At 43.9% G+C, this 25778-nt stretch overlaps 2 protein-coding genes across 5 annotated transcripts in view; one reads left to right on the top strand and one right to left on the bottom strand.

Annotated features, from left to right (window-relative positions):
* The window catches only part of nrxn3b (neurexin 3b), a 494879-nt gene that overhangs the window by 213747 nt on the left and 255354 nt on the right, over positions 1-25778 (top strand). For all 4 annotated transcript variants that reach the window (XM_082148443.1, XM_082148442.1, XM_082148445.1 and 1 more), the window contains 6 exons: positions 7537-7656; positions 7767-8148; positions 18259-18449; positions 18543-18716; positions 19194-19220; positions 21608-21727. In XM_082148443.1, the coding sequence (XP_082004569.1) occupies positions 7537-7656; positions 7767-8148; positions 18259-18449; positions 18543-18716; positions 19194-19220; positions 21608-21727 (1014 nt within the window). The remainder of the gene's footprint in view (positions 1-7536; positions 7657-7766; positions 8149-18258; positions 18450-18542; positions 18717-19193; positions 19221-21607; positions 21728-25778) is intronic.
* On the bottom strand, positions 14126-16603 carry LOC309482908 (uncharacterized protein). Its single transcript, XM_082148509.1, has 2 exons — positions 16423-16603; positions 14126-16292 (listed from the first exon to the last, which is right to left on the bottom strand). The coding sequence occupies exon 2, from the start codon at positions 16125-16127 to the stop codon at positions 14928-14930; it is 1200 nt and encodes a 399-aa protein (XP_082004635.1). The 5' UTR covers positions 16128-16292; positions 16423-16603; the 3' UTR covers positions 14126-14927.

The following is a 25778-nucleotide window of genomic DNA, read 5'->3' as shown; positions in this document are numbered from 1 at the left end:
ATGCATTTTGCAGCCAGCGAGCGCGTAGTACCCGCTTGCCTGCAACCGAACACCGTTTCTACGGTTCCCGTGCGTCACTGGCGAAAGGAGAATGGAGTGTTTTCAGCCCCGCTGAAGCTGGGCGATATCCACTCTTCTCACATTCTGGCATTTTGCAGGCGTCTGAAAATGCAAATCACTCTGTTTGTTCCCCGAGAGGCAACTGCAGACGTGTTTTTTGCTGCCCACGAGCACGTGGTACATTCCTGCAAGCAAACGCCAGTGTGGATAATACTCGCGCTGACTTTGTCTATGTATCTTCACTGTGGTCCAGTGGTAGATTCTTAGGCTTTCGCGCGGGGGATCCGAGTTCGAATCCCGGGTCTACCGGCAGAAAATATTTATGCCGCCGAATGCAAATCACTCTGATTGTTCCCCGAGAGGCAACTGCAGACGTGTTTTTTGCTGCCCACGAGCACGTGGTACATGCCTGCAAGCAAACGCCAGTGTGGATATGCTCGCGCTGACTTTGTCTATGTATTGTCACTGTGGTCCAGTGGTAGATTCTTAGGCGGGGGGATCCGAGTTCGAATCCCAGGTCTGCCGGCAGAAAATATTTATGCCGCCGAATGCAAATCACTCTGTTTGTTCCCCGAGAGGCAACTGCAGACGTGTTTTTTGCAGCCCACGAGCACCTGGTACATGGCCAGACTTCTACCGAAGTCCCGGCCACGGCCGATGATGCTATATGTGTAGAGAAGATGCCCACTGCCTAGTGCCCATCCCTACACACTAGCACAGCCCTTCACACAGAGCCCGCGCTCATATATTCGACTCGGGTCGATCACGCACACAACATAGTGAACGTGCCCACTGCCTAGTGCCCACAAACACTATGTTCTGCATGCCTTGTGGTTTCTGTAAAGACGAAACCTGTGTGCATTCACTCTGCTCAGGCAGACAGTGCACTCGTTGCAGTAACTGTGCCCGCTCTCCCGCGCCCACACTTACTCACGGCCATTATATGTCCTACGGGACTCACCCAGCCCTCCTTTGCTCGGTTAAACACCACAGCGGGGTCGAGCGCAGGCATTCTGTCCACTGTGATCAGCGCGCTTCCCCCTAGGGCTCGCGCACATAAAATCGACTCAGGTCGATTGCGCTTCCAACATAGTAAAAGTGCCCACTTCCCAGTGCCCACGAACACTATGTCTCACAGATCACAGGCTCTCTGTAAAAACGGGACCTGTGCGCGCTCGCTCTGCTCAGGCAGGCAGCGCGTCCAAAGCAGTGAATGTGCCCGTTTCCCGCCCACATTTACTCGCAGACAGCATGAGTCCCACGAGACTTTCTCAGCCCTCCCTCACTCAGTTAAGCACTGTAGTAGGGTCGAGGACAAGCGTTCTGCCCGCTGTAATAAGCGCGCTCCCCGCCTCGAATGTCACAGGCGTAACGCCTATGTTATTGCGCCCCGAAGCACCTCTGTTGCAGAACAGAGCGTGCTTCGCATCCAACCCTTTGCCAGCCATGCAGAGGCATGGGCAGCGCTTCCAGGGGTTTCGGACTGGGTGCTAGACATTATAAACAGAGGCTTCTCGCTACAGTTTTGTCGACGCCCTCCCCGCTTCACAGCGCGCGTCGAAACTACGGTGACTTTAGGAGTAGCACACCTACTTCGCGCCGAAATATCAAAACTGATGAGCAAAGGGGCGATAGAGCATGTATCCCAAGCTCAAAGCGAAGGGGGGCTATACAGCAGATACTTTCTTGTTCCCAAAAAGGACGGTGGTATCAGACCCATACTGGATCTAAGACGGCTGAACAGAGCATTAGTGAAACGCAGTTTCAAAATGCTCACGACCAGCAAAATTCTCGCGCATGTTCGCTGAGAAGACTGGTTCATGTCGATAGATCTGAAGGACGCGTTTTTTCAAATACAGATAGCGTCATATCACAGGCGATACTTGAGATTCGCCTTCGAGGGTCAGACATACCAGTATACAGTCCTGCCCTTCGGCTTGTCCCTGGCACCTCGTACATTTACGAAATGCATGGACGCAGCGCTCGCTCCTCTCAGACTCAGAGGCATGCGAGTGCTGAACTATTTGGACGACTGGTTGATCCTAGCTCAATCACGATCTCAGCTCGTGGAGCACAGAACCATTTTACTCGATCACCTCGAGAATCTTGGTATCACGGTCAATTGGGCGAAGAGTTCACTGAACCCCAGTCAAACGATTTCGTTTCTGGGTATCGTTCTGGACTCGCAGTCTATGAAGGCGCGGCTGTCGCCACAGCGCGTGCTGCACATTCAGCGCGCGGCGAGGTCTTTCCGCCGCGGCGTTTTCACCCCGCTCAGGAAGTTTCAAAGGATGCTGGGTCTCATGGCCTCAGCATCATCAGTTCTCCAGCTGGGCTTGCTCCGCATGCGTCCGCTGCAGTTCTGGTTGAAAGCGCGAGTACCGCGCGGAGCGTGGGTGTCCGGCCGGTTACGCCTCAAGGTCAATCAAAGCTGTGTGACAGCCCTGATACCTTGGTTGGCGGACGGCTGGTACCAATCAGGTGTAAGCCTGGGGACTTCCTCGAGAGTGAGGATGGTGTCGACAGACGGGAGGGCAGTGCATGTGCCTGGGCTCCAGAATGTGGGCCCAGACAGACTGTCCAGGAACAACATTCCCCTGGGCGAATGGTCTCTACACCCACAAACAGTCCGGCTGTTGTGGGAGAGATTCGGCAGAGCGGAGGTGGACCTATTCGCGTCCCGCGAAAACGCTCATTGCCCCGTGTTCTTTTCCAAGAACGACAGCGCGCTGTCCTAGATGTGGCCGCGCTGCCCGCTATACGCTTTCCCCCCCGTCTCCCTCCTGCCACAGGTGTTAGAGCGGGTCAGGGAAACAGAATGCCCAGTGCTGCTTGTAGCACCGTTCTGGAGGAACCAAGCATGGTTTCCAGTCCTGATGCAGCTAGCAGACTTCGCTCCATGGCCAGTGCCATTGAGGAGAGATCTCCTCTCGCAGGCCGGGGGCTCGATTTGGCACCCACACCCGGAGCTGTGGTCCCTTCATGCGTGGGCGCTCAACGGATATCCGTTGACCTCGCAGAGGGAGTGATAAATACCATCACTCAGGCCAGAGCGCCGTCGACTCGGCGGCTTTATGCCTCAAAGTGGTCGGTTTTCTCCGGCTGGTGTACAGCTCGGAGCCTATCACCTCTCGATTGTGAGGTGACGGAGGTTCTCTCCTTCCTACAGGAGCTGTTGGATAAGGGCAGATCCCCTTCCACGCTCAAAGTTTACGAGGCGGCTATTACAGCGTTCTCCGGAACAACGCTGGGTCAGTCACTAGGAAGGAACGATTTAGTCATCCGCTTCCTCAGGGGAGCTAGGAGGCTGAATTCACCCAGACCTCCTTCAGTTCCTATGTGGGACCTTTCTACAGTCTTGGCGGCCGTGAAAGGTGCCCCTTTCGAGCCTATCCAATCTATTAGCCTCAAACATTTGTCTTTCAAAACAGTGTTTTTGATGGCTCTCGCTTCGGTGAAGCGCATAGGCGACCTGCACGCGCTCTCCGTGAGCCCAGCGTGCTTAGAGTTTGGACCTAATGACTCTAAAGTCATACTCAAACCTAAGCATGGCTATGTGCCAAAGTCCCTCAACACGCCGTTTCGGGCTCAGGTTATCTCCCTGTCTGCCCTGCCGGGGTCAAGTGAGGAAGGGGACTCAAGTTTTCTTTGCCCTGTTAGGGCTTTAAGAGCTTACGTGTCCCGCTCCACTGTCTTCAGACAGACTGAGCAGCTCTTTGTCTCGTTCAGTGGACGTTCCAAGGGAATGGCTGTTTCGAAACAGAGCTTATCCAGATGGATAGTTGACGCCATAGCGCTGGCTTATACTGTCAAGGGCATTCAGTGCCCGTTGGGAGTCAGAGCGCACTCCACGAGGGGCGTTGCCTCCTCGTGGGCTTGGTCCAGCGGGATTTCCTTACAGGATATATGTACGGCGGCAGGCTGGGCCTCGCCGTCTACATTTATCAGGTTTTACAACCTAGAAGTTCCCGCCTTGCAGGCTAAGCTACTAGTCGATTCAGCTGTAGTCGATTCAGCTGTCTAACTAGAACACTGAAATCGCATGCGCAACGCGCTACCGACTGTCTTATGGGCAGAATTGTGTAAGACCCACATTTCCCACATTCAGTTCAGGTTCCCCACCCTGTCTATGTGATGTCATATTCGCGTCTGCTGGCGCGACCATATAAGGACGGAGGGAATCCCCTCTTGTCTCTAGACTCTCTCTGTGAGGTCATGTTTACGTCTGCGGACATTACAGTTTAGGGAATTAAGGTCCCCCATCCCTTATTCCCGGATTCTTTGTGAGTCTATCTGGTGATTATGCACTGTACATCTGGCTTAGCTTCCAGTGATCGGTGTTTTTTATCCCAGCACGCACGGCGTTTTACAAGGGGTTCCCGTAGCATTTTGATAAAAACGCAGTACGAGAGGACTCTCGTAAGAGAACGTACTCGGTTACTAACGTAACCTCGGTTCTCTCTAGAAGAGGAACGAGTACTGCGTTCTCTGCCGTGCGTACGGTTCACTCTGGTTCGCTTCGGCGATGAAAATCAAGTGAATCAGCCTTTTCGAGCTCCTTTTATAGAGGTTAGCCACACCCGTCTCGGCGGGAAATGGCAAGGAGGGCGCGAAGCGCCCTCATTGGCCTTACGTCACCTCAGGCCTCGCTCGATAGGCTTATGCAGTTGCCGCAGAGCAGCCAATGAGCGAGCAAGCCGTCTCGCCATAGCTGACTACTGCTGCAACGCGCTTTACATGTATGAAAATTAAGGATAATTTTTTGCTTCAGTATTTCGTGAAAAGAGACTTTTCCCGTAGCGTTTTGATAAAAACGCAGTACTCGTTCCCTCTTCTAGAGAGAACCGAGGTTACGTTAGTAACCGAGTACGTTTTGTAGAAAGTTGTTTTGATTTTATCTTCAACAACCCAGCAATCAGATTGTTGTTAACATTGAAAATGTTAACAAAATAAATTGGGCTCAGCTGTGATGGTTTACTTCCGTAAAGCATTGCAAAATACATAATCAAGTTACTATTTCTACGCACTTAATCAAACATTGATATTGTCAATAAAAGTGATTACATTTAAGTAAACTTACATTGGTAACACTACAATAAGGTTTCATTAGTTAACATTATTACACGGCTCTGTGAATACTTGATTCTGATTGGTCAATTGCGCCACCCAGCGGTAATGTTATTCCCAGATAACAACCATTGAAAACAGAAACACAGGCTCATCCGGGTTACTGAAGTCAGCAGCGCTATACGCTTGCTAGGAAAGTTTTTTCTTCGTGGAAATTTTGCATTTGGTGAACTAATAAAATATTAAAACTCAGTCGAATCAATATTTTGTATACGGTTATTTTATTATGCCATCCAGTATCGTGGACTTGCTCTCTCGTTTCATATAAGCGCAGCTGCTGCCATTTTGTGACTATTGTTTTGTATTGATTATGAGATACAAACAGGTATGATTTTAAAACAGTTTAATCTGAAATCACGTTCAGTGATTCACGTTTAAAGTGCTAATAAAATTCTTAGACTCAGATCAATATTTTGTGTCTAATTATTTACTTGTGTGGCAAGTAGCCGTGTAACAAGCGGGAGAATGTACATCCAGCCGGTTGCTGATGGAATCCCCCAGCCCCCTCATCACCCTGTCGGGGGTTTATTTTGAGAGAACAACCAGCTGGATGTACATTATCCCTTACTTAGTTAACATAAGTTAACAAACTGCACTTCTGCAACATTTATTAATCTTTGTGGATGTTAATTTCAGTATTTACTAATGCATTATTAAAGTCAAAAGTTGTATTTGTTAACATAAGTTAATGCACTGTGAAGTAACATGAACAAACAATGAACAACTGTATTTATATTATCTAACATTAACAAAGATTATACAGTACAAATACAGTAACAAATGTATTGCTCATGGTTAGATCATGTTAGTTAATACATTAACTAATGAACCTTATTGTAGGGTGTTACCACATTTTTTTTAAAACATTTTTTATTGTATTTATTTATTTATTTATTTTGCTCTAATCAAATGTTGTAACATTATTCCGTTTTTAAAGCTGTTTTGCTTGGTTTATGACATGACACTACAGATGTTTTATTTTATTTTTAAATCTATAGAGAACATGTGAAAAATACGTATAGAATCAAGGCAGACTATCTTAGTCTGCAGTCATTGTAACACTCCACTGAGTAACAGTTCGATAGTGTTCTGTGTGAATCAAAACAGTCTTCCTAGTCTTCCTTCGCTTGTGGCGTCAGAGCACCAAATCATCCATTGAGTCATATTCAAATCTGAGGAGGTCTCATTGAAGACATTTGTTCACTATTAAGTATAATTGTTATAATGAAGGGAAAAGACTTTGTGTGTCTCTATAAATGACAGAGAAAAACAAATGTATTGCTAAATTAAAGTAATTTGCTATAAAGTAATCTTAATGTGGTGTAATTTAATTACCGTCATTGCTCAAGTGTTACGTCACCATCAACCTTAAACTAACTTAACTAATTATAAAAACTCTAAACTTGTGTAGATGTGTATAAACACACAGGGCAGGTCGTTTAGAGAGTCGTCTTTGTAGAGCTTGTTTCAATTAAAGGTTGTTGTTTATTAAGCTAATTCTCCAATTAAAAGCACAATGGCTGTAAAGAAAGAGGTAATACAGTAACCATTTTAATTCTACAGTGCATTTAGAGGGGCACTTTGCCTCATGCTCGATAATTTGAAGTCTGAAAAATCTATATACTTGAGCAGCTTATGTTAATGGTGCCAAATAAATATGTACAACAATCAGTGCTTTGGACTAAATGTTTATTAGTATATTTGTATGAGTACACTCTTAAAAAATAAATGCCTACTTCTATGTTTGGAGTGAATTACTAGCATATAGCACATATAGGGCACAGATTACTAGTATACTTAAAGGGTTAGTTCACCCAAAAATTAAAAGTACCCCATAATTTACTCACCCTCAAGCCATCCTAGGTGTATATGACTTTCTTCTTTCAGATTGGAAGAGCCAGGATATTTTTTAATATAACTCCGATTGTGTTTGGCTGACTTGAGGGTGAGTAAATTATAGGATAATAAATAAAAAAATTGGGTCAACTAACCCTTTAACATTTCTGCAGAATGGATATGCTGTTCCACACATACCTCAGCCATACATTGGTTTTGTTTCATGTTTTCACCTTTTTCTGAGTAACAGCAGTTTAAATAGTTGATTTGATACTTGACTGACTTATCACTGAATTATTGACTTTCTCAATGTACCTCACTTAAAATATTTTGTGGTCTATCATCTTTATGACAGAAGTTTGAAAATGCATACCAAAAGTGTTTTTGTTTTTTTTCTCACATACGAGTGTGTGACCTTTATACATGGTATGATTTATTTAAATGACGAGAAGCCAGACATTTGATTTACAATGCTAGTGTGTGTAAACACTAACTGACACACATCATTCTCAGGTAAAGGCCCAGAGACATTGTATGCTGGCCAGAAAGTGAATGACAATGATTGGCACTCAGTCAGAGTGATGCGGCGAGGTAAAAACCTCAAACTCATGGTGGATGATGATGTGGCAGAAGGTACGAATGCAGTATAAACTTAACAGACCATAAGCATCTGCCCCCTATATAATGCATTAGTCCATCACTTACTAATCACTTTACCAAGACCTCCTACTCTTCTTTCACAGGTCAGATGAATGGTGACCACACTCGGCTGGAGTTCAGTAACATTGAGACCGGGATTCTGACAGAACGGCGCTTTGCCTCCACGGCTCCATCCAACTTCATTGGTCACCTGCAAGGCCTGAAGTTCAACGGCCTTTTCTACATCGACATGTGCAAGAATGGGGACATCGACTTCTGTGAGCTAAATGCTCGTTTCGGCATGCGCTCCATTGTGGCCGATCCTGTTACCTTCAAGACCAAAGGAAGCTATCTGGGTCTTGCTACGCTCCAGGCATATAGCACCATGCACCTGTTCTTTCAGTTCAAAACCACCTCAGGTGACGGATTCATTCTCTTCAACAGTGGAGACGGGAATGATTTTATTGCCGTGGAGCTTGTCAAAGGGTGAGTGGAAGAAGAGGGTTCAAAGTACCAATTTCCAGTTTTTATATGGCTATTTTATTGAGGTTGACAGGTAAGGCTGGGAATCTATCCCATAAAGAATCCATTCTGAGGAGTTGGGAGGAACATGGCTAAAAGTGTGCTCATTTTATAGAATCCAGGGGCCTTGTTCACAAAACATCTTAAGGCTAAAAGTAGCTCCTAACTTGCTGATTTAGGAGACACTCTTAAAAATGATGGGCTTGTGAGTCCTAATTTTTTGGACTCCTAAATTTTTGCTCTAAGAGTATTTCACAAACCATTTTAGCGCTAAATCTGTGAAAAGTTAGAGGTAGATAAGAGGACTCTTAAGTCACTAAATCACAAACAATCCTAAAATGGCTGTTGCTGGCAATCCGCCTTAGCAATCTGCCCAAAGACACTGTACACCATTGAGGCAATATGCTATAGGCCTTGGGTGCTGAGGCTTTTCTTAATAATAATAATAATAATAATGTTAATAATGCATTTTTATAATGCACTTTTCTTAAGCCGGGGACACACTTAACGACTGTAAAGGCCAATTATGAATGTAATTTGATACTTACGACTGATCATGCCAAAACGCGCCAGAGACAGTTGCGTTCAGTCAGTGTTCACAGTCGGTGTTTAAAATCTGCTGCAGTCGTTGGAAACGGTCTGTAAGTGTTCAGTTCAGTCTTAGAATGTTTCAGCTAGTCGTTAAGTGTGTCCCCGGCACTAAACCCAAAGCAGTAAAATAAAACAAAAAGCAACAATAAGAAGAATACAAAAGTAAATTAAATACAACCTTAAATAACTGTGTCTTAACCAACTTTTTAAAGTGTCCCAAAGTTGATGCATTTCTGATGGTGAGAGGGAGCTCATTCCATAACCTGGAGGCTTTAAATGAAAAAGCTCTTTCCCCCACGATCTTAAGTTAACATGAAGGCTGATGAAGTAAAAGAGAGTTGGCAGAACGGAGATGAAAAAGGAGTGTATAAACTAATAAGATTGCAAAGATACGCTGATGCGGTCTCATGTAGTGCTTTATAAACTAGAATTTTGATATCAATCCTACCATTAATAGCACATGAGCAGCAGAATTTTGAATATACTGTAGCTTGCTTAGAGATTTAGCTGGAAGGCCAGAGAACAAGGCATTACAAAAATCTAACCTAAACGTAATGAAGGCATTTCTGCATCAGCGAAAGAGAGAAAAGTTCTAAGTCGTGTAATGTTCCTGTCAGGGTTTGAAATTAACACCCGCCAACCCACCAAAAATCCAAATTTTATATACTGTATATATATATATATATATATATATATATATATTTATTTATTTATTTATTTATTTTTGGCTAGTAGAAGTTCTGAATGGCCGGTAACTAGCCAAAGTGGCCAGTGAGTGAAAAAGTGAATTTCAAACCCTGGTTCCTGTATAGTAAAAGGCGTTTTTTAAAATGTGTTTTATATGTGCATCAAATGTTTACTGAGGATTAAAAAAAATTACGCACCATTCTAGAATCAACAACCAAACTAATGTGATTGGCCTTGCGAGTAGCCGCCACTGTACCAATAAGCATCAGTTTAGTTTTGGAGCTGTTCAATTCCAGGAAGTTATTCTGCATCCAGATTCTAATCTCTACTAGATTAAATGCATTAAATATTTTGATTTATAGATTTTAATCTGCGATGACATAACATAAATGTTCATTTATGTACAGGCAAAATGCATTGAATGATGAAGAATAAAACATCAAGTTTGGCCCGATAGCCTTGTGGGTAGCTCTGGTGACCCGAGTTTGAGTTCCAGCTCGTGGACCTTTCCCAATCCCATCCCCCCTTTCTCTCTCCCACTTCGCTTCCTGTCTACTCACTGTCTTGTCATAATAAAAAGGTAAAAGCGCCAAAAATAAATCTTTAATAAATATATAAGAAAATAATGTCATATTACCTGTGGCAGTTCACACTTAAAAATGATTGAACAGTAAAGGAGTAAAATAAGCATATTTAGCATGCTCTCAGATGGGATCGAGGGCTCCGAGCTCTGAAAGCCCAAAACCAGAGTTTTCCCCGTTTCCCCGGCTGGGAATAGGAATTCTTAGTGGTAAGATAAAATGTTCTGTGAACACGGCCCCAGATTATCAAACTACTACACAGCCCAGAAGACCAGAAGATAGCTGATGTTGGGGAAATTGATTCATCCCAATGATGCATATCTTTTGAATATGTTCACTGAAATGATTTGTTCATGTTCACTGACTGATTCATTCATTGAGTCTTTCTGTAATATACGTCATTACATAAGTAGGAGGAAAAGCTAGGAGTGGGTATTTTGTTTCAGCTTAGTGACACAAATCTTTTAAATCTGTTCTCCAAACAGATTTGCTCTCATCAGCAAGTGGCGACCAGTGAGTGAGAGAAATGATAATACTGATGACCAAAACACCATATCAGCACTGAGTTAAAACAGATTTAAAAACGATTGATCAACATGAAACGAGAGTTAAGTGAACAAAAGACCACCATGCAAATGTTATATTACAGAGGATTTCACCTTAGCTTCCAGAGGGATTTCAGACTTGTAATAAGATGTTTTAAAAAAAGTCTAAAATTGACTTGATTAATATGGATGAAAAAACTGAAAACAGAATCGATTCCAAAAGTTCTGGAATCAGCCAACCCTATTAAGCTGTACTTTCAGCATACATGTTGGTCTCTCTCTGTTACTAATACCAAATAGGCTTAAAAGGTATCTTTAAAATATAATTCATTAGACCAAGTTGTAATGTGGAAAGAGTCATCAAAAAGTAAAACTTGCATAAATAGTCTTCATAAAATCTAAATGTTTTAGTTTACTATCTATCATATTGTGCAAACATTCTGAAGAAAAATTACTTTGATTTGTTTTGACAATCTTTCTTCAAAGTACTGAATTGTTATGCTTCGGAAACATTTTTTAAATGTATTTTTATGTAACCAAGACTGTGCGGGCAGAGGAAAAATAATGTTGACCCAACAAAACCAAAACTTCTTTTTTAATAAAATCAAGGTTGGATAAAATCGAGTCCCACTGTAATGGTGACTGTTTTAGTAAAAACAGGACGCTGGATCCAAATGCAGCAGATGGTTTATTAAAACATGATAACAGAAGTAAATCGCCTCGGTTACGACTGTAACCTCGGTTCCCTGAAGAGGGAACGAGCGTTGCGTCGAGAAATGACGCTGTGGGAACGCTTTGCGTGATGACGTCTTGAAGCACATGTAAAATCAGTCCAATGGTGTGGCGGAACGTCAGAGGCGGGTGACGTCACGTACCAGGAAGCTATAAAAGCCGGCCCGAAACAGAAAACGAAAGCTTCGTAAAAGTCTGAAGTCGAGCTGACAGGCATGAAGGAGATATGGCAGGGCGACGCAACGCTCGTTCCCTCTTCAGGGAACCGAGGTTACAGTCGTAACCGAGGCGTTCCCTTTCAAGGGAACTCCCGTTGCGTCGAGAAATGACGCTGTGGGAACGTCTATACCAACGCCTCCATAGCTACAAATGTCTGTCCTGTGTGAAATCCGTAGAGCAGCACTAGGAAGACAAAACATGAGACCCTGGAGCAGAGTCTAGATCCAGAGAGTAAAACCTGACGAAAGTGTGCGGTGAGGACCAGCCTGCCGCATCACAGACGTCCTGTAAAGAAACTCCTGAAATAAGGGCCTTAGAGGCCGCCATACTCCTCGTCGAGTGCGACCGGACAGCCAAAGGAGAAGGCTGCCCAGCCGCCTCATAAGCAAGTGAGATAGCCTCGACCACCCACTTGCTCATCCTTTGCTTAGACACCGGGCCCCCTTTGTTAGGGGACCCAAAGCACACAAATAATTGATCACTTTTACGCCACAGGGCAGCTCTGTGGACGTAAGCGTCTAACGCCCGCACAGGGCAAAGCAAATTATTAGCCTCCTGGTCAGCATTTTGAAAGGGAGGAGGACAGAAGGCCTGCAGAACAATAGGTCTAGCCACATTAGTGGGGACCTTGGGGATATAACCCGGTCTCGGATGAAGGAACGCTTTAACCATACCCGGAGCAAACTCTAAGCATGACGGAGCCACCGACAATGCTTGAAGATCCCCTATTCTCTTAAGAGAAGAAATAGCCAGAAGGAAAAGAGCTTTCAGAGTAAGAAACTTCTCAGGAACCTCCTCAATAGGCTCAAAGGGGGCCTGGGATAAGCCTTGTAGCACAAAGGACAAATCCCAAGGTGGCACCCTAGAGCGAACTGCAGGCCTCAGCCTCCAAGTGCCACGAAGGAAACGAGATACCAGAGGGTCTTTCCCCACAGACATTCCACCCAAAGGAATGTGGTAAGCACCTATGGCCGCCACATAAACCTTTAAAGTGGACGGGGTCAGACCTGCAGTGAACCGGTCCTGCAGGAACTCCAGCACTGTACCAATTGGGCAGTGGACTGGGTCCAACCGACGGTCACTACACCAGGAAGTGAAAACTCTCCACTTCAGGGCATAAAGTTTCCTCGTGGAGGGAGCTCTGGACTGTAGAATGGTCTCAACAACCTCGGTTGAGAGACCTGACTCTATGAGCTGGGCCCCCTCAGAGGCCAAGCCCACAGGTTCCACAGTTCTGGCCGAGGGTGAAATATCGAGCCCTCTGCCTGGGACAGAAGGTCCCTCCTGACGGGTAACTCCAGAGGATGCCCGTCGAGGAGGGACACAAGATCGGGAAACCATACTCTGCCCGGCCAGCGCGGGGCTATAAGAAGTAGATGGACCCGGTCCCTGCGAACTCTTTCCAGAACTCCCGGGAGCAGAGCAACTGGGGGAAAGGCGTACAGACGTAGCCTCGGCCACGTCTGTACCATAGCATCCAGTCCCAGAGGAGCTGGATGCGTGAGGGAGAACCAAAGTGGACAGTGAGACGTCTCTCGAGACGCAAACAGATCCACTTGTGCTTGGCCAAACTCCCTCCATATCAGCTCCACCACCTCGGGGTGGAGCCTCCATTCCCCGGGCCTCGGCCCCTGCCTCGACAGAGTGTCTGCTCCTATATTCTGTACCCCGGGGATGTAAGCTGCCCTGAGTGACAGTAACTTCCCCTGGGACCACAAGAGGATATGGCGTGCCAAGTTGGATAACGGGCGCGAGCGCAAACCCCCTTGGTGGTTGATATAGGCGACTACCGATGTGTTGTCCGTATGTACTAGCACATGGTGCCCCCTGAGATCTGTGATAAAGCTCCTCAGAGCCCGGAAGACAGCTAACATCTCTAGGCGATTGATATGCCAGGAACGATGATGGTCTTCCCACAGACCTTGAGCCGAGCGACCCTCCAGGATCGCTCCCCAGCCCGTGAGGGAAGCATCCGTCGTTAGCAATTTGCGACGACAAGGAGCTCCCAACACTGGGCCCTGGGACAGGAACCAAGGCTTCTTCCACATAACCAAGGCACGTAGGCATCGCCGCGTGACCTTGATTGTGCGAAATGGGTTGCCCCTCGGGGAAAACCCCCTGGTCCTGAGCCACCACTGCAGGGGCCTCATGTGTAGCAGTCCAAAAGGTATCACGTTGGAAGCTGCTGCCATGAGACCCAACAGTCTCTGGAACTGTTTGACAGTGAGTAGCTGACCTAGCTTTACACTTTTCACAGCTGCAAGGATGGAATCTATCCGTGGCGGTGACAGGCGCGCCTGCATCGACACAGAATCCCAAACCACGCCTAGAAAAGTGGTCCTCTGTAGTGGAGAAAGCACACTCTTCTTGGCGTTCAGCCGTAACCCCAACTCTTTCATGTGGGCGAGAACAACATCTCGATGTTGAACCGCCATCTGATGCGAATGAGCTAAAATCAACCAATCGTCGATGTAGTTCATAATGCGAATACCCTGGAGGCGCAGTGGCGCCAGAGCTGCATCCATGCATTTGGTGAAAGTGCGGGGTGATAAAGCAAGGCCGAATGGAAGAACTCGATATTGGTATGCTTTGCCCCCGAAAGCAAACCTCAGGAACTTCCAATGACACGGACGGATGGATATATGGAAATATGCGTCCTTGAGGTCTATCGTGACAAACCAGTCCTCGGACCTGATCTGTGGCACGATCTGCCTCAATGTTAACATTTTGAACTTGAGCTGCATGACTGACTCGTTCAGAACTCGAAGATCTAAAATGGGACGCAATCCCCCGTCCTTTTTTGGAACTATGAAGTACCGGCTGTAAAACCCGGTTTCCCTGCTGGAGGGAGGTACATATTCTATGGCCCCTTTCTCTAACAGAGTGTTTACTTCCTGTTCCATAACCAGAACCTGCTCGGGGCCCACCACTGTGGGCAGGACCCCCATAAACCGAGGTGGGCGTTTCTTGAATTGTATCTGATACCCTTTTTCCACGGTCTGCAGGACCCAACGAGAAACATTTGACAGTAGCTTCCACGCTGTCAAAGATTCTACTAGAGGTACCAGCCTCTCGAGACTGGTTTCTGGATTTTGTTGCTGTTGAGTAGCCTGTTCGACGCCCTGTAACGGCGAACCGGCAGGGAACGACCGAACAGACTGCTCTAGCACCCTCCTCAGAGGGGGCGGGCATCCCGAGGCCACTACGTTTCCGGGTGGACCTTGAGATATGTGCTCGCCGGAGACCGCTGCGCCCTGTAACACCGGAGGCGGCAGGGTTGGCAGAACGGTCCCCTGAGGGTACCGAAGAGAGACGGGCACCGTAAAATGAGGTGTTAACCGCTCTGCTTCGGGGGGGACTACCCTCATTTGTCCTGGGTCCTCGGACGTCAGGACTTTTTCCCAGCAGCCTTCTTGGCGGTAAGAACGGTCCGCAGATCCGTTCTACCCCTCGAAGACTGCTGGGTTTGAGCGCGCCCTCCGTGTCCCCGAGGTTTTTGTGGGGGAGCACGGGAGGAAACGCTCTGTTTCTGAGTGGCACGGTGCTCAGCGCTCTTTTTAGAGGAGTGAGGCTGCTCCCGCTCAGCAGCCTCATAGAAAGAACGGCGGGGGAGAAGTCTTTGGAGAGCAGCTGCTTGTTTGGCAGCTTCCTGTGATTTTGCTACTGCACTATTAACTGCATCGCCAAATAGACCAACCGTGGAGACCGGAGCATCTAAGAGAACATTTTTTTCTTTATCTTTAATGTCGCTCAGATTGAGCCACAGATGCCTCTCAGTGGCCACCAGGGCTGCCATAGACCGCCCAATTGATCTGGCGGTCTCCTTGGTGGCCCTGAGAGACAAATCTGTGGCTCTGCGTAGTTCAGCCACAGTGTCGGGACCAATACCCCCGCCCTCCTCTAAATCACCCAGCAGTTCAGCCTGATAGGCTTGCATAATAGACATCGTATGCAGACACGCTGCTGCCTGACCAGCGGCTGCATACGATTTATGAACCAGGGAAGATGTTATTTTTACTGGCTTAGATGGAAGTGTAGGAGTCTTCAGGGAAGATGCCGTTGCTGGAGAGAGATAGCTCGCAAGCGTCTCTTCCACCTTCGGCATCTCCCCATAACCATGCTCTTTATATTTATAAATGGAAGAGTAGTGGGATGTGTGTGGTGAAAATACTCTGTACGACACTGGTTTTTCCCACGATCTCGACACCTCGGTGTGGAGATCGGGGAAAAACGGAAGACTCCTGCGCTGGGGCTGCGCACGAGATGGCAGGAAGCGTTCGTCAAGCTTGCTTTTTGAGCGAACGTCCTGCCTATCCTCTGGCCACTCAATGGAAAGTCTGTCAACTGCTCTAGTAATAACATCGAGCAGTTCCTCAAACGCGTGAGACTGAGGTGGCGAATCCTCAGACTCAGCTTCAACACTCACAACATCCAACTCCTCAGAGCTGGACAATTGCAGCATTGGTGCCTCTATCAGGGGGGAAGAAACCGCAGCGCGTGCTTCCGCACCCTGATGAGAGGCACTGGATCTGTCAGATTGATGCTGAGATAAGGCAGAGCCCGTCTCAACATCCACTGACAGATCCATTTGCGAACCCCAGGTCTGAGATCGCCGCCGAGCCTCAGCCGCGGCGGGACCCGAGCCCTGGGGAACGTGGTCGGGATTGAACCGAGCCAAACGGGATCGGAGCGTACGCAATGGAAGCGCACAGCAATGCTCACAGTCACCACCCTCGAGTGCTGACTGGGCATGCTCCTCTCCCAAACAAACAACACAAAGAGTGTGTGTGTCACCTCCCGTTAAATAACGCGGGCAGGGATGGACACACACTCGATACTGCTGCTTGCTCGCCATAACTGAATCAATATATATATATAGAGACAGACAACACCAAATAACAAGGACAGATTTCAACACAGAGCGCAACTGAAGACTCAGAAAGCTTTCGTTTTCTGTTTCGGGCCGGCTTTTATAGCTTCCTGGTACGTGACGTCACCCGCCTCTGACGTTCCGCCACACCATTGGACTGATTTTACATGTGCTTCAAGACGTCATCACGCAAAGCGTTCCCACAGCGTCATTTCTCGACGCAACGGGAGTTCCCTTGAAAGGGAACCAGGCCGGAACAAGATAAATCAAAACAACAGGAACTAAAACAAACACCGTACATCCACATAAGGACAAAACCAGTGGCCCGTTGCATGAAGCCGCTTTCAGTTGCTCCCCAGGCAAGTTTGAGATTAGTTTGAGCAAACTTAGTTTTTTCGGGCTCAAGAAGGTGTATTGGGTTTTAGCGGGTTTTATTCTGGGTTTGAGACCAATTAGTACAGTGAACTGGACCTTCAGTGTACAGTGACATGTATCTGATGCAATAAAGCAGCTCCCCCTGTATCTCTCGCTTCAAATTAAAGCAGTTTAGAGTGAAAGAATTTTAGAGACAAATTTCTCCATGTGAATTTACCCATTGCTGCATGTCACACTTTTAGGTCCTCACACTTATTTAAACCAGGTTGAATTTACATGGATTTGGCAACTCCAAACCTACTCTGAAATTCAGTTTGTTCAGCTTGCTGCAGACAAAGCGGGTATAGCGGGTTGCTAAAGTGCCAACTAGTTTCTCCTTATGGAGGATCCCTTTACCACTCTACAGATAAAGCGTTGTCGGGAAAATTCGGTTCGCGAATCTACCCCGAAGTGATAGAATTCTGTATCAAAATGTTAAGGCCAGACAAGTAGTTTTTTAACACATATATTCAAACGCGCATACCAATAGACTGAACTCGTATTACGCATGTGCACGCCATCAGCATTCTCACAGGTTTTGCGTTTAAAGTCTGTGTAGAGTTTCCTGTTAAAACGGTGTCGTGTTAGCGGCCCCTAAGTTAATAATAACTAATGATCGTTGCGACGGAAGTGAATCAATCAAATTAACTTTATTCAAGAACTGCTATAAAGCCAAAACAATCTCTGTTACTTTAAACTATCCTTGTATCTCTGTAAAGCCGCTTTGGGACAATCTACATTGTTATAAGCGCTATATAAATGAAGATGACTTGACTTGACTTGACAAAGAACACAAGAAACACTGGGGTAGTATTTATACACAAGATAACAAGGGGCTGATGAGGGAAACAAGACTGAGCCTGGTTTCTCCCAAGGTTTTTTTCTTCATCCTGTCACCTGATGGAGTTTGGGTTCCTTGCCACTGTCTTCTCTGGCTTGCTTAGTTGGAGACACTTAATTATAAAATATAATAATAATGAATATAATTAAAAAATAATAACTAATCAACAAGAAAAACTACAAAGGACTGCAATACATGGTGCAGAACAGGAAATAACATAAAAGTCCACACAAGACAGGGAAACACAGGCTGGGATCGTGACATGAATGGTTAGCCTTGTCCATCTAAATGCTTGATCCTCTTGGTCTGTGGCCTGTCCTCTAACAGAATATAAAACCTCTACCTCTTTAAAACGAGTGTCCTCTCTTATGGCCATCTGATAGAGAAGCCTCTCAGTTGATCATCTGAGTTTGCTTCAGTGTGTACTTAGGCTGAGTGTTCTTCAGTGAAGTGCACTTGGATGGATTTGGGACTTGGAGCTCAGTGTGTGTGTGTGTGTGTGTGTGTGTGTGTGTGTGTGTGTGTGTGTGTGTGTGTGTGTGTGTGTGTGTGTGTGTGTGTGTGTGTGTGTGTGTGTGTGTGTGTGTTTGTCAGGTATATCCACTATGTGTTTGACCTGGGAAACGGACCGAGTCTTCTGAAGGGAAACAGCGACAGTCCTCTTAACGACAACCAGTGGCACAATGTGGTGATCACTCGAGATGCCAGCAACACACACACGTTAAAGGTGGACGCCAAGTCTGTCAGCCAGGTGGTCAACGGAGCCAAAAATCTGGACCTGAAAGGTCAGCTTGACTTTTTATGACATTTTTGATTGTACGTTTGACATTTTATATATCAAAACATGTATTGGAGTTGTCTTGTTCCACTCTTTGCAGGTGATCTGTTTGTGGCCGGTCTGGGGCCCAACATGTACCAGATCCTGCCGAAGCTGGTGGTGTCTCGCGAGGGTTTCCAGGGCTGCTTAGCATCCATGGATCTCAACGGTCGTCTGCCAGACCTCATCAATGACGCTCTGTTCCGCAGTGGGCAGATTGAACGGGGCTGTGAAGGTATATGTGATTCATCACACCTCATTGTGACACATTAGTGTTTAAACCATTCAATTCAAATCTGATTTAACCTCTACACATGTTGTTTTTGTCTTTCTAAATCTTTATATTTTAACTGTATTTTAATCAGATTTTTGCAATGTATTGATTGTTTTATTGAACTTCTGTTTTGCTGATATGCTGAGAGCCTCTGTAACCACTAGATGGCACCTTAACCAAAGGCTTGTTAACAGTAGTTACCAGTAATGTCTGATGTATCCACAATCTTTTTATTAAAGATTTGAATGAAGTACATTTGTTTAACTGTAGAAACTAATTTAAATAATCTTATCATTATTCCCGCCTTACTAAAATTATTACCCCTGTTACTCTCTCTTTATCCTTCATAAATTTTTCCTCTCTCTCTCGGCTGACCTTCCTCCACTAACCAACCCTTTTTTATTATCCAATTCTTTCGGAAATTTCCTGCTAACAAAGTTGGTTTCACCAAAGCTGACCTGCAAGGTAGAGGGTTTGACCTTTTCACCTCATTCACACGCACCTGGCTGAAAGTTGCACTGAGCTTTAACATTAATGTTTCTCCACAAAACAAATACGAAAACACGATCGAACGCTATCTATCTATCTATCTATCTATCTATCTATCTATCTATCTATCTATCTATCTATCTATCTATCTATCTATCTGTCTGTCTGTCTGACTATCTATAATGCATCTATCTGTCTGTCTGTCTATCTACAGTATTTATCTATCATCTATCTGTCTGTCTATCTACTCTGTCTATCTATCTGTCTGTCTATCTATCTATATCTGTCTGTCTATCTATCTATCTATCTATCTATCTATCATTTATCTATCTATCTATCTATCTATCTATCTATCTATCATCTATATGTCTGTCTGTCTATATATTGTATCTTTCATCTATCTATCCACTGTGTCTGTCTGTCTATCTATAGTCTATATATCTGTCTGTCTCTCTGTCTGTTTGTCGCATTAAAATTATAGAAAGTTGCAGCATTTCTACATTTATTTAATCGCTGACCCGTGCAGTAGCTGAGGGAGACTAAGAATAAATCCAAACCCTATAAATATCCTCCTTAAGAACCTTCCAGCTCAAAGCTTTCCACTGAAGGCACATTAAAATCAAGACATTGTCTAGTGTCCCACTGTTCTAAAGCAATTGGCCACAATTCTCTCCCTTACTGAAGCATTTTAATGGATGTTTTGGCAATTACTCATTTATATTGTGTTGAGTGCATCCAAGAGTGGTTCAGTAGGGGAATCATTAGAGGCGGAAACCAGCAAGAGAAAAGAAAGAATTCTTCCATTACTTCCCCGACTCAATAAAAGCACTTTCAGCCAGAGGACACTTTCATACATCCGTACTCAGGCCTTCGCTCTTTGTTTTGAATGCATGTTTTTCTGTTTGGTTTCTTTTGTTGGTGATCTGAGCTGCTGGAATTGACTTGTCAGTATGGCTTGAATGAATTTGGATAGAGCGTACACAGAATTGTTTGCATTCCTTCAGTAATTGTCTATAATTAAGTGTGGAATGTGAACACATTTTGAAAAGTGAAATGTGAGTAGATAGTGTATTCACATCACATATCACTTTTTTTTTTTCTTCTTCTTCTTTTTTTTATCTAGCAGTGTTCAGTATTTCTTTTTTTTCTTTTTGTATTGAAATTGATTTGACCATTCGATATATATGAGATATTCATCACTGCTAAAAAAAAAAAAAAAAAAAAAAAAATTATAATCAGTATAATATACTTATATATTTTTTTTCTTGTTTTCCAGTGAATATATACATAATCATAAAACAGTATACTTGCTTAAGATATGAATTCATGCTTCCGGTTAAAATATTTTGAGTTAAGTTTATTTTTCTTACTCTATTTAAAATTTAGTTGTTGGTATAAACCTTATCATAAGCATTACTGGGGGAAGTGTGGGAACAGTTGGAATGTCACATAAATGGCAAAGGATTAGCTCATAAATATTGAGTAGATTATGCACAGTCAGAGAAAAAAAAAACTTTGCAGGAACCTCATTTTTTGTTATGTCATTCTCAAACTTGAAACTTTGAGTCAATTGCAGTTCTAGGTTGCTCTGGCTCATGTATCATTTTAGATTAAGGTACAATTCTCACTATTAACTAACTATTAGTTATGACTTTTGCCTCATTAAACTCCTAATTACTCCTCATTAATAGTTAGTAAAGTAGTTGTTATGAATGAATGAATGAATGAATGAATGAATGAATGAATGAGGCATTTATATAGCGCTTTCCTATGTACTACTGTACACCCAAAGCGCTTTACAATCATATCAGGGGATCTCTCCTCAACCACCACCACGTTATGTTTAGGTATTGGCTAGGATTAAGAGATGTACTGTAGAATATGGTCATGCAGAATAAGACAACTTCAGCTAGTCACGTTTTTATGCTTATGTTAAATCTGATAATTACACTGTAAAATAAAACACCTTAAAATAAAGTGTAATCGATTTATTGTATCAAACAAGACTTGTCAATGATGCAAGAAAAAAAGTCCAAATCCCTCTGCTGCCTAAATTAATTTATCTGGTTTTAAGGAAATTTAAATATTTTTACTGGAGAAACAAGACCAACATACTGATTTTTATTTATTTATTTTTTTTATGTTGTTTTGTTTGTTTGCTTGTCTGAATGTTCCACCACTACTACAGTGTGGTTCAGTATTCAGGACGGATACGCCACCATGAATCTGTTTACCCAGCGTTGATGCTGACCCGTGAATGACCTTGCATGCATGCTGGTCTTGCTGTGCTGCCTGTGACAGAGATGCCTGTTGAAATGTGTCATTACTATTGACTCACGCTGTTCCTGTCTCCTCCACGCCAGGGCCCAGCACTACATGCCAGGAGGATTCGTGCGCCAACATGGGTGTGTGCATCCAGCAGTGGGAGAACTTCACCTGCGACTGCTCCATGACCTCGTACTCCGGCACCCAGTGCAATGACCGTGAGTGACCCTACACTTTCCTACAGCTGGTTGTAGCATCAAATGCATAAAGATAAACAGTTTCTGGGGTAAGGAGATTTGAACACGATCGGATCAGATTTTCACTACACGATTATCGCGGGCCAGTCAGCAGTAGGGGGCGTGTCCATTTGAAGAAAGGCTGTAGAAAGAGAGATGGCTGAGAGACATTACAAAAGAGAAAGGTCAGAGGAATATCATTGGAAAAATAAGTTATGATCAGACAATAACTTTAGGACCTGTGTTAATATTAGAAAAGCTTTCCAGCGCTGGAGAGACTGAAGTGGGAAGGCCTGAAAACGGTTGAGATTGAGTTGTTTCTCCTCCATACGTGAGTAACATTGGCTTTGCTGTGTTTCACAGAACCAAGATATGCTCTTGTTGTAATATTAGCTGTAGTAACTAGACAGTTTTGAGTGTCATGGTTTGACTGGAGCTGCCGTGCTTCTGGAGACTAACAACCAACTCATGTTTTTATATACGTACTCTTGTAGATTGTATGTTCATTTTTTGTTCTTCCTTGTTTTTTGCTCATCATCTTCATTTTATTTTTCACTAAGCATTATTTTGATTCACTTCAACTATGATAAAGAGACATCCACTCTTGCATTGCGTGTTCATTCATTTTGGGGGCGGAGCAATGAAGGGAGGGGTGTGTTTGTTTGGGTTGATTTCAGATATCAACAGTGTTTCTCAGAAAGTGCAAGTGCACGTTTAAGTGCAAGTATTGCAGCGCCAAACTTTCACATACATAACATTATAATGAGAACACTATTGTAATGGCATGTTCTTTGTGCTTCAGTTACTTATGTTAATGGGAATTATGCATCTGACTAGCACAGTCAAGTTAACTTTTTGATCTGTTTTTGTTTTGTTGGCCAAAATTCTGTGATTGGTTGAACAAATAAAAAAAAGTGGTTGAATGTAATAGGGTCTGAACCATTAAAAATACCCATTTTACAAGTGCTTTGTGTTGATTTCATAGTGAAACAGGAAAATTTGAATATATTCTCGGATGCACCAATAGTATAGTATCAGTGTGGCGTTTTCAGGTTTTTGATTTTGTGTGCTATTAATGATTTTGAAGTTTCTGTGCTTTTTAGTGTTGTTAAATGTATAAAGAATATCTTAATGAGATTTAAACAAGTAGAATTGGTTAGTGGCTTTACATCCTTCGTGGTTCCTGGAACAACATGCAAACGAATGGATGCCCTCTAATTTAAAAGGGGCAGGGTTAAGGGACAAAGTCCTACTTTTGTAAAAGTGTTTTTGAGTGAGTGAGAGATAGTGGAATGACAGTGAGGAATGTGTGGTCCATCTATCCAGTCATCAGATTAATAGGCTGTGAGCAGTTGTAATGAGGTGCAGTAAATGTTCAAATGTCAAATTAGCCCAGCAGCCTCTCAAACATGGCAAAGCATACGCAGAAATCCTTCTCCTCTAGCTCTGTCTCTCTTTTCATTTCTCCCTCTCTTTTTCTGTCTCCATTAATGAAGAATAAGTTGGCTTCTGTTTCTTTAATGATGTCTCCCATGTTTAACCTCCGGCAGTTATACGCCGTTTCATCACTCTGACATTTCTAATCATAGAGGCAAATTCAATTTCACCCCTCAAATGGGCTCTTGAGCTTGCGAGACAATTCTATGTAGGGTCACGGCAGTTACAGCGAGTGCCACAGCCTTGTAGACTCATCATTTTAAAGCCAAGATCATTCATAAGTGAAAAGTTTGTGTTCTTGGAATAACACATTAATAAGAAATTAAATATACATTTTCTTGCCAGGTGGCAATTGCCGGTTTTGGAGTGTATTTGTATGTGCATATTTTTTGTATCCATAATTAAGCTTGACTAATTAATATTTTAATTATCCATACTTAATGAAGCATAATCAAGCTCTATTGTTCTGGAACAATGGAGAAGTATTTTATTTTATTTTATTTTTGATGAAATTCTGCGCTTCAAAAATCTTCCTCACTGTTTCTTCACTAAATCTCACAATTGTTTTGTTTTAATTTTAAAGATAAAATGCCAAGTGTAGTAAAAAAAAAAAAAAAAAAATCTTATATATTAATCTTATAAAATTCTTTTTTTTATCTTTTTTTTTTATGGAAAACAAGGCACAAAAATGGGGGGAAAAAGATTTTGCAATGTGCCCAGAGGCATTTGAGCGACGTCCGTTGGTGAAGCGCAGCAACTTTTAAATGCATATTAAAATTGCAAACACATGAGGACAGTCTCCATGAAAGACCCACTGGCAGATGAACGTGCTACTACATTTCTCTCTGAAAAAGGTTGGAAATGAAATTAGATTTAATAGAGGATTTTAACTGTGACAAGATGATTGACAGGGCAGTTTACGTGACAGGATGCACGCGACAGGTCCGTCCGATAAAGATGACGAAGTAGTATGTCCCAAAGCTTGCCTACTTTTTTGCTACACATTCAAAAGTAAATACCTTTTCTTCACAAAAAGAGTACATACTTTTATGGCGTAGTGTAACTTAGGCGAATTGGGACGCAGCATAAGGCTTTACACGATGACAATCGCTCTGATTGGCTTTAGGTCCATCCAATTGTGCCCAGAGGCATTTGAGCGACGTCCGATGGTGACGCCCCTTTGGAAATGAGTTATTAATGAAGCTTTGCCAGACCATAACTCAGTTAGTACTGAGAATGGTCTGGTTTTAACAACGCATTCTCATCCTTGGGCGTCATAATACTGACGCTTTTGACATTTCGTCTACATCGAACGCACATGGCACCCTTTAGCGTCAATATGAGACGCACAGAGCTTTGTTCGGTAATGGGTAGGTTTAGGTGTAGTGTAGGAATAGGGTTAGACCGCTAGGAGGCGCCTTCTGGCCCATTTCTATCTGCGTCTCATATTGACGCTAAAGGGTGCCATGTGCGTTCGATGTAGACGAAATGTCAAAAGCGTCAATATATGACGCCCTAGGATGAGAACGGGCTGGGTTTTAACCAGGCTAGCTCCATTCAGAATGTAATACTAGAATACTACTTTCTTAACAGTATACACTGTATACTACATACTATTTTACACACACTTATTCCACAATTTACATTTCAAACTAAATTTTCATAAAATTTTGTGTAAAAATGAACTTAAATTCCAGACATTTTAAGAAATCTAGACACGCAATGAGAAAACTGAAATTATTAATGGCTCATTTGTCACATGGGAGATAGAAGGTCAAGTTGAGCACATTACATTGAGAGTCTGTGCAGTGTGCTTTTTGGGATACTGCACAGTGTGCATTGTGGCAAATGTAGCACGTCATCTGTATTTTATGTATACAGTATCTTATGCCTACTTTACATACTTAAAATTTACAACTGGTATAGCACTATTCCAAACATATCATCTAGATGGCAGCAATGCGCCTGTCAAGCCGACACTAGCATGCAGTTCAGGATCAAACTGGAACACGATCCCTAGACCATGCAATCAGTTCTGTTTGTATTTGCATCACTGTCTTCATCTTTTCCCAAACACATGTTCACAGACACATGCACAAACACATGCGCACACACACACACACCACGCGTCAAAAGCTCCTCCTCCTCTCTTTCGACATAAATAGTCCAAATTGTAAGTGGGCAATTGATGTCTTTACTCTGTTTGGGATCCAGAAACACAACGGCACACCATACGATGCCAAAGACCGGCACACTCCACAGCAGAACAGGGGCCAGTGGTGTTTGTGGCCAGAGAAAGAACAACCCTGCGTGAGGGTGATTCTAATTAGCGGGTGTCGCTGCCCCTGCATGCTTGTGGGAGGAAGAGCAGCCTTTAATAACTCAAATCCGACTCAGTCCAACAGACAGACAGCCTAGATTAATCAGGTAGACAGACAGGCAGAGAGAGCGAGAGAGAGCGAAAATGAGAACATTGTGTGTGTGGTTAAAAATGGTGGATGCAGTCAGTAACCTAGATTTCAGCTGGAGGTTTTAAAGCGTTTTGTTTGAGCCAGAAGCTTTCTGCAGTTTTTTTTTTTTTTTTTTTTTTTTGTCC

This window comes from Leuciscus leuciscus (assembly GCF_965113295.1).
Source record: "Leuciscus leuciscus genome assembly, chromosome: 19".
Lineage (NCBI taxonomy): Eukaryota > Metazoa > Chordata > Actinopteri > Cypriniformes > Leuciscidae > Leuciscus > Leuciscus leuciscus.
The sequence above is the reverse complement of the archived record's forward strand: the minus strand, read 5'-3'. Positions and strand labels throughout refer to the sequence as shown.

Bases quoted from the DNA above. Each gene is read 5' to 3' on its own strand.
- LOC309482908 (XM_082148509.1), bottom strand. From the start codon at position 16,127: ATGGATCTGTCAGTGGATGTTGAGACGGGCTCTGCCTTATCTCAGCAT.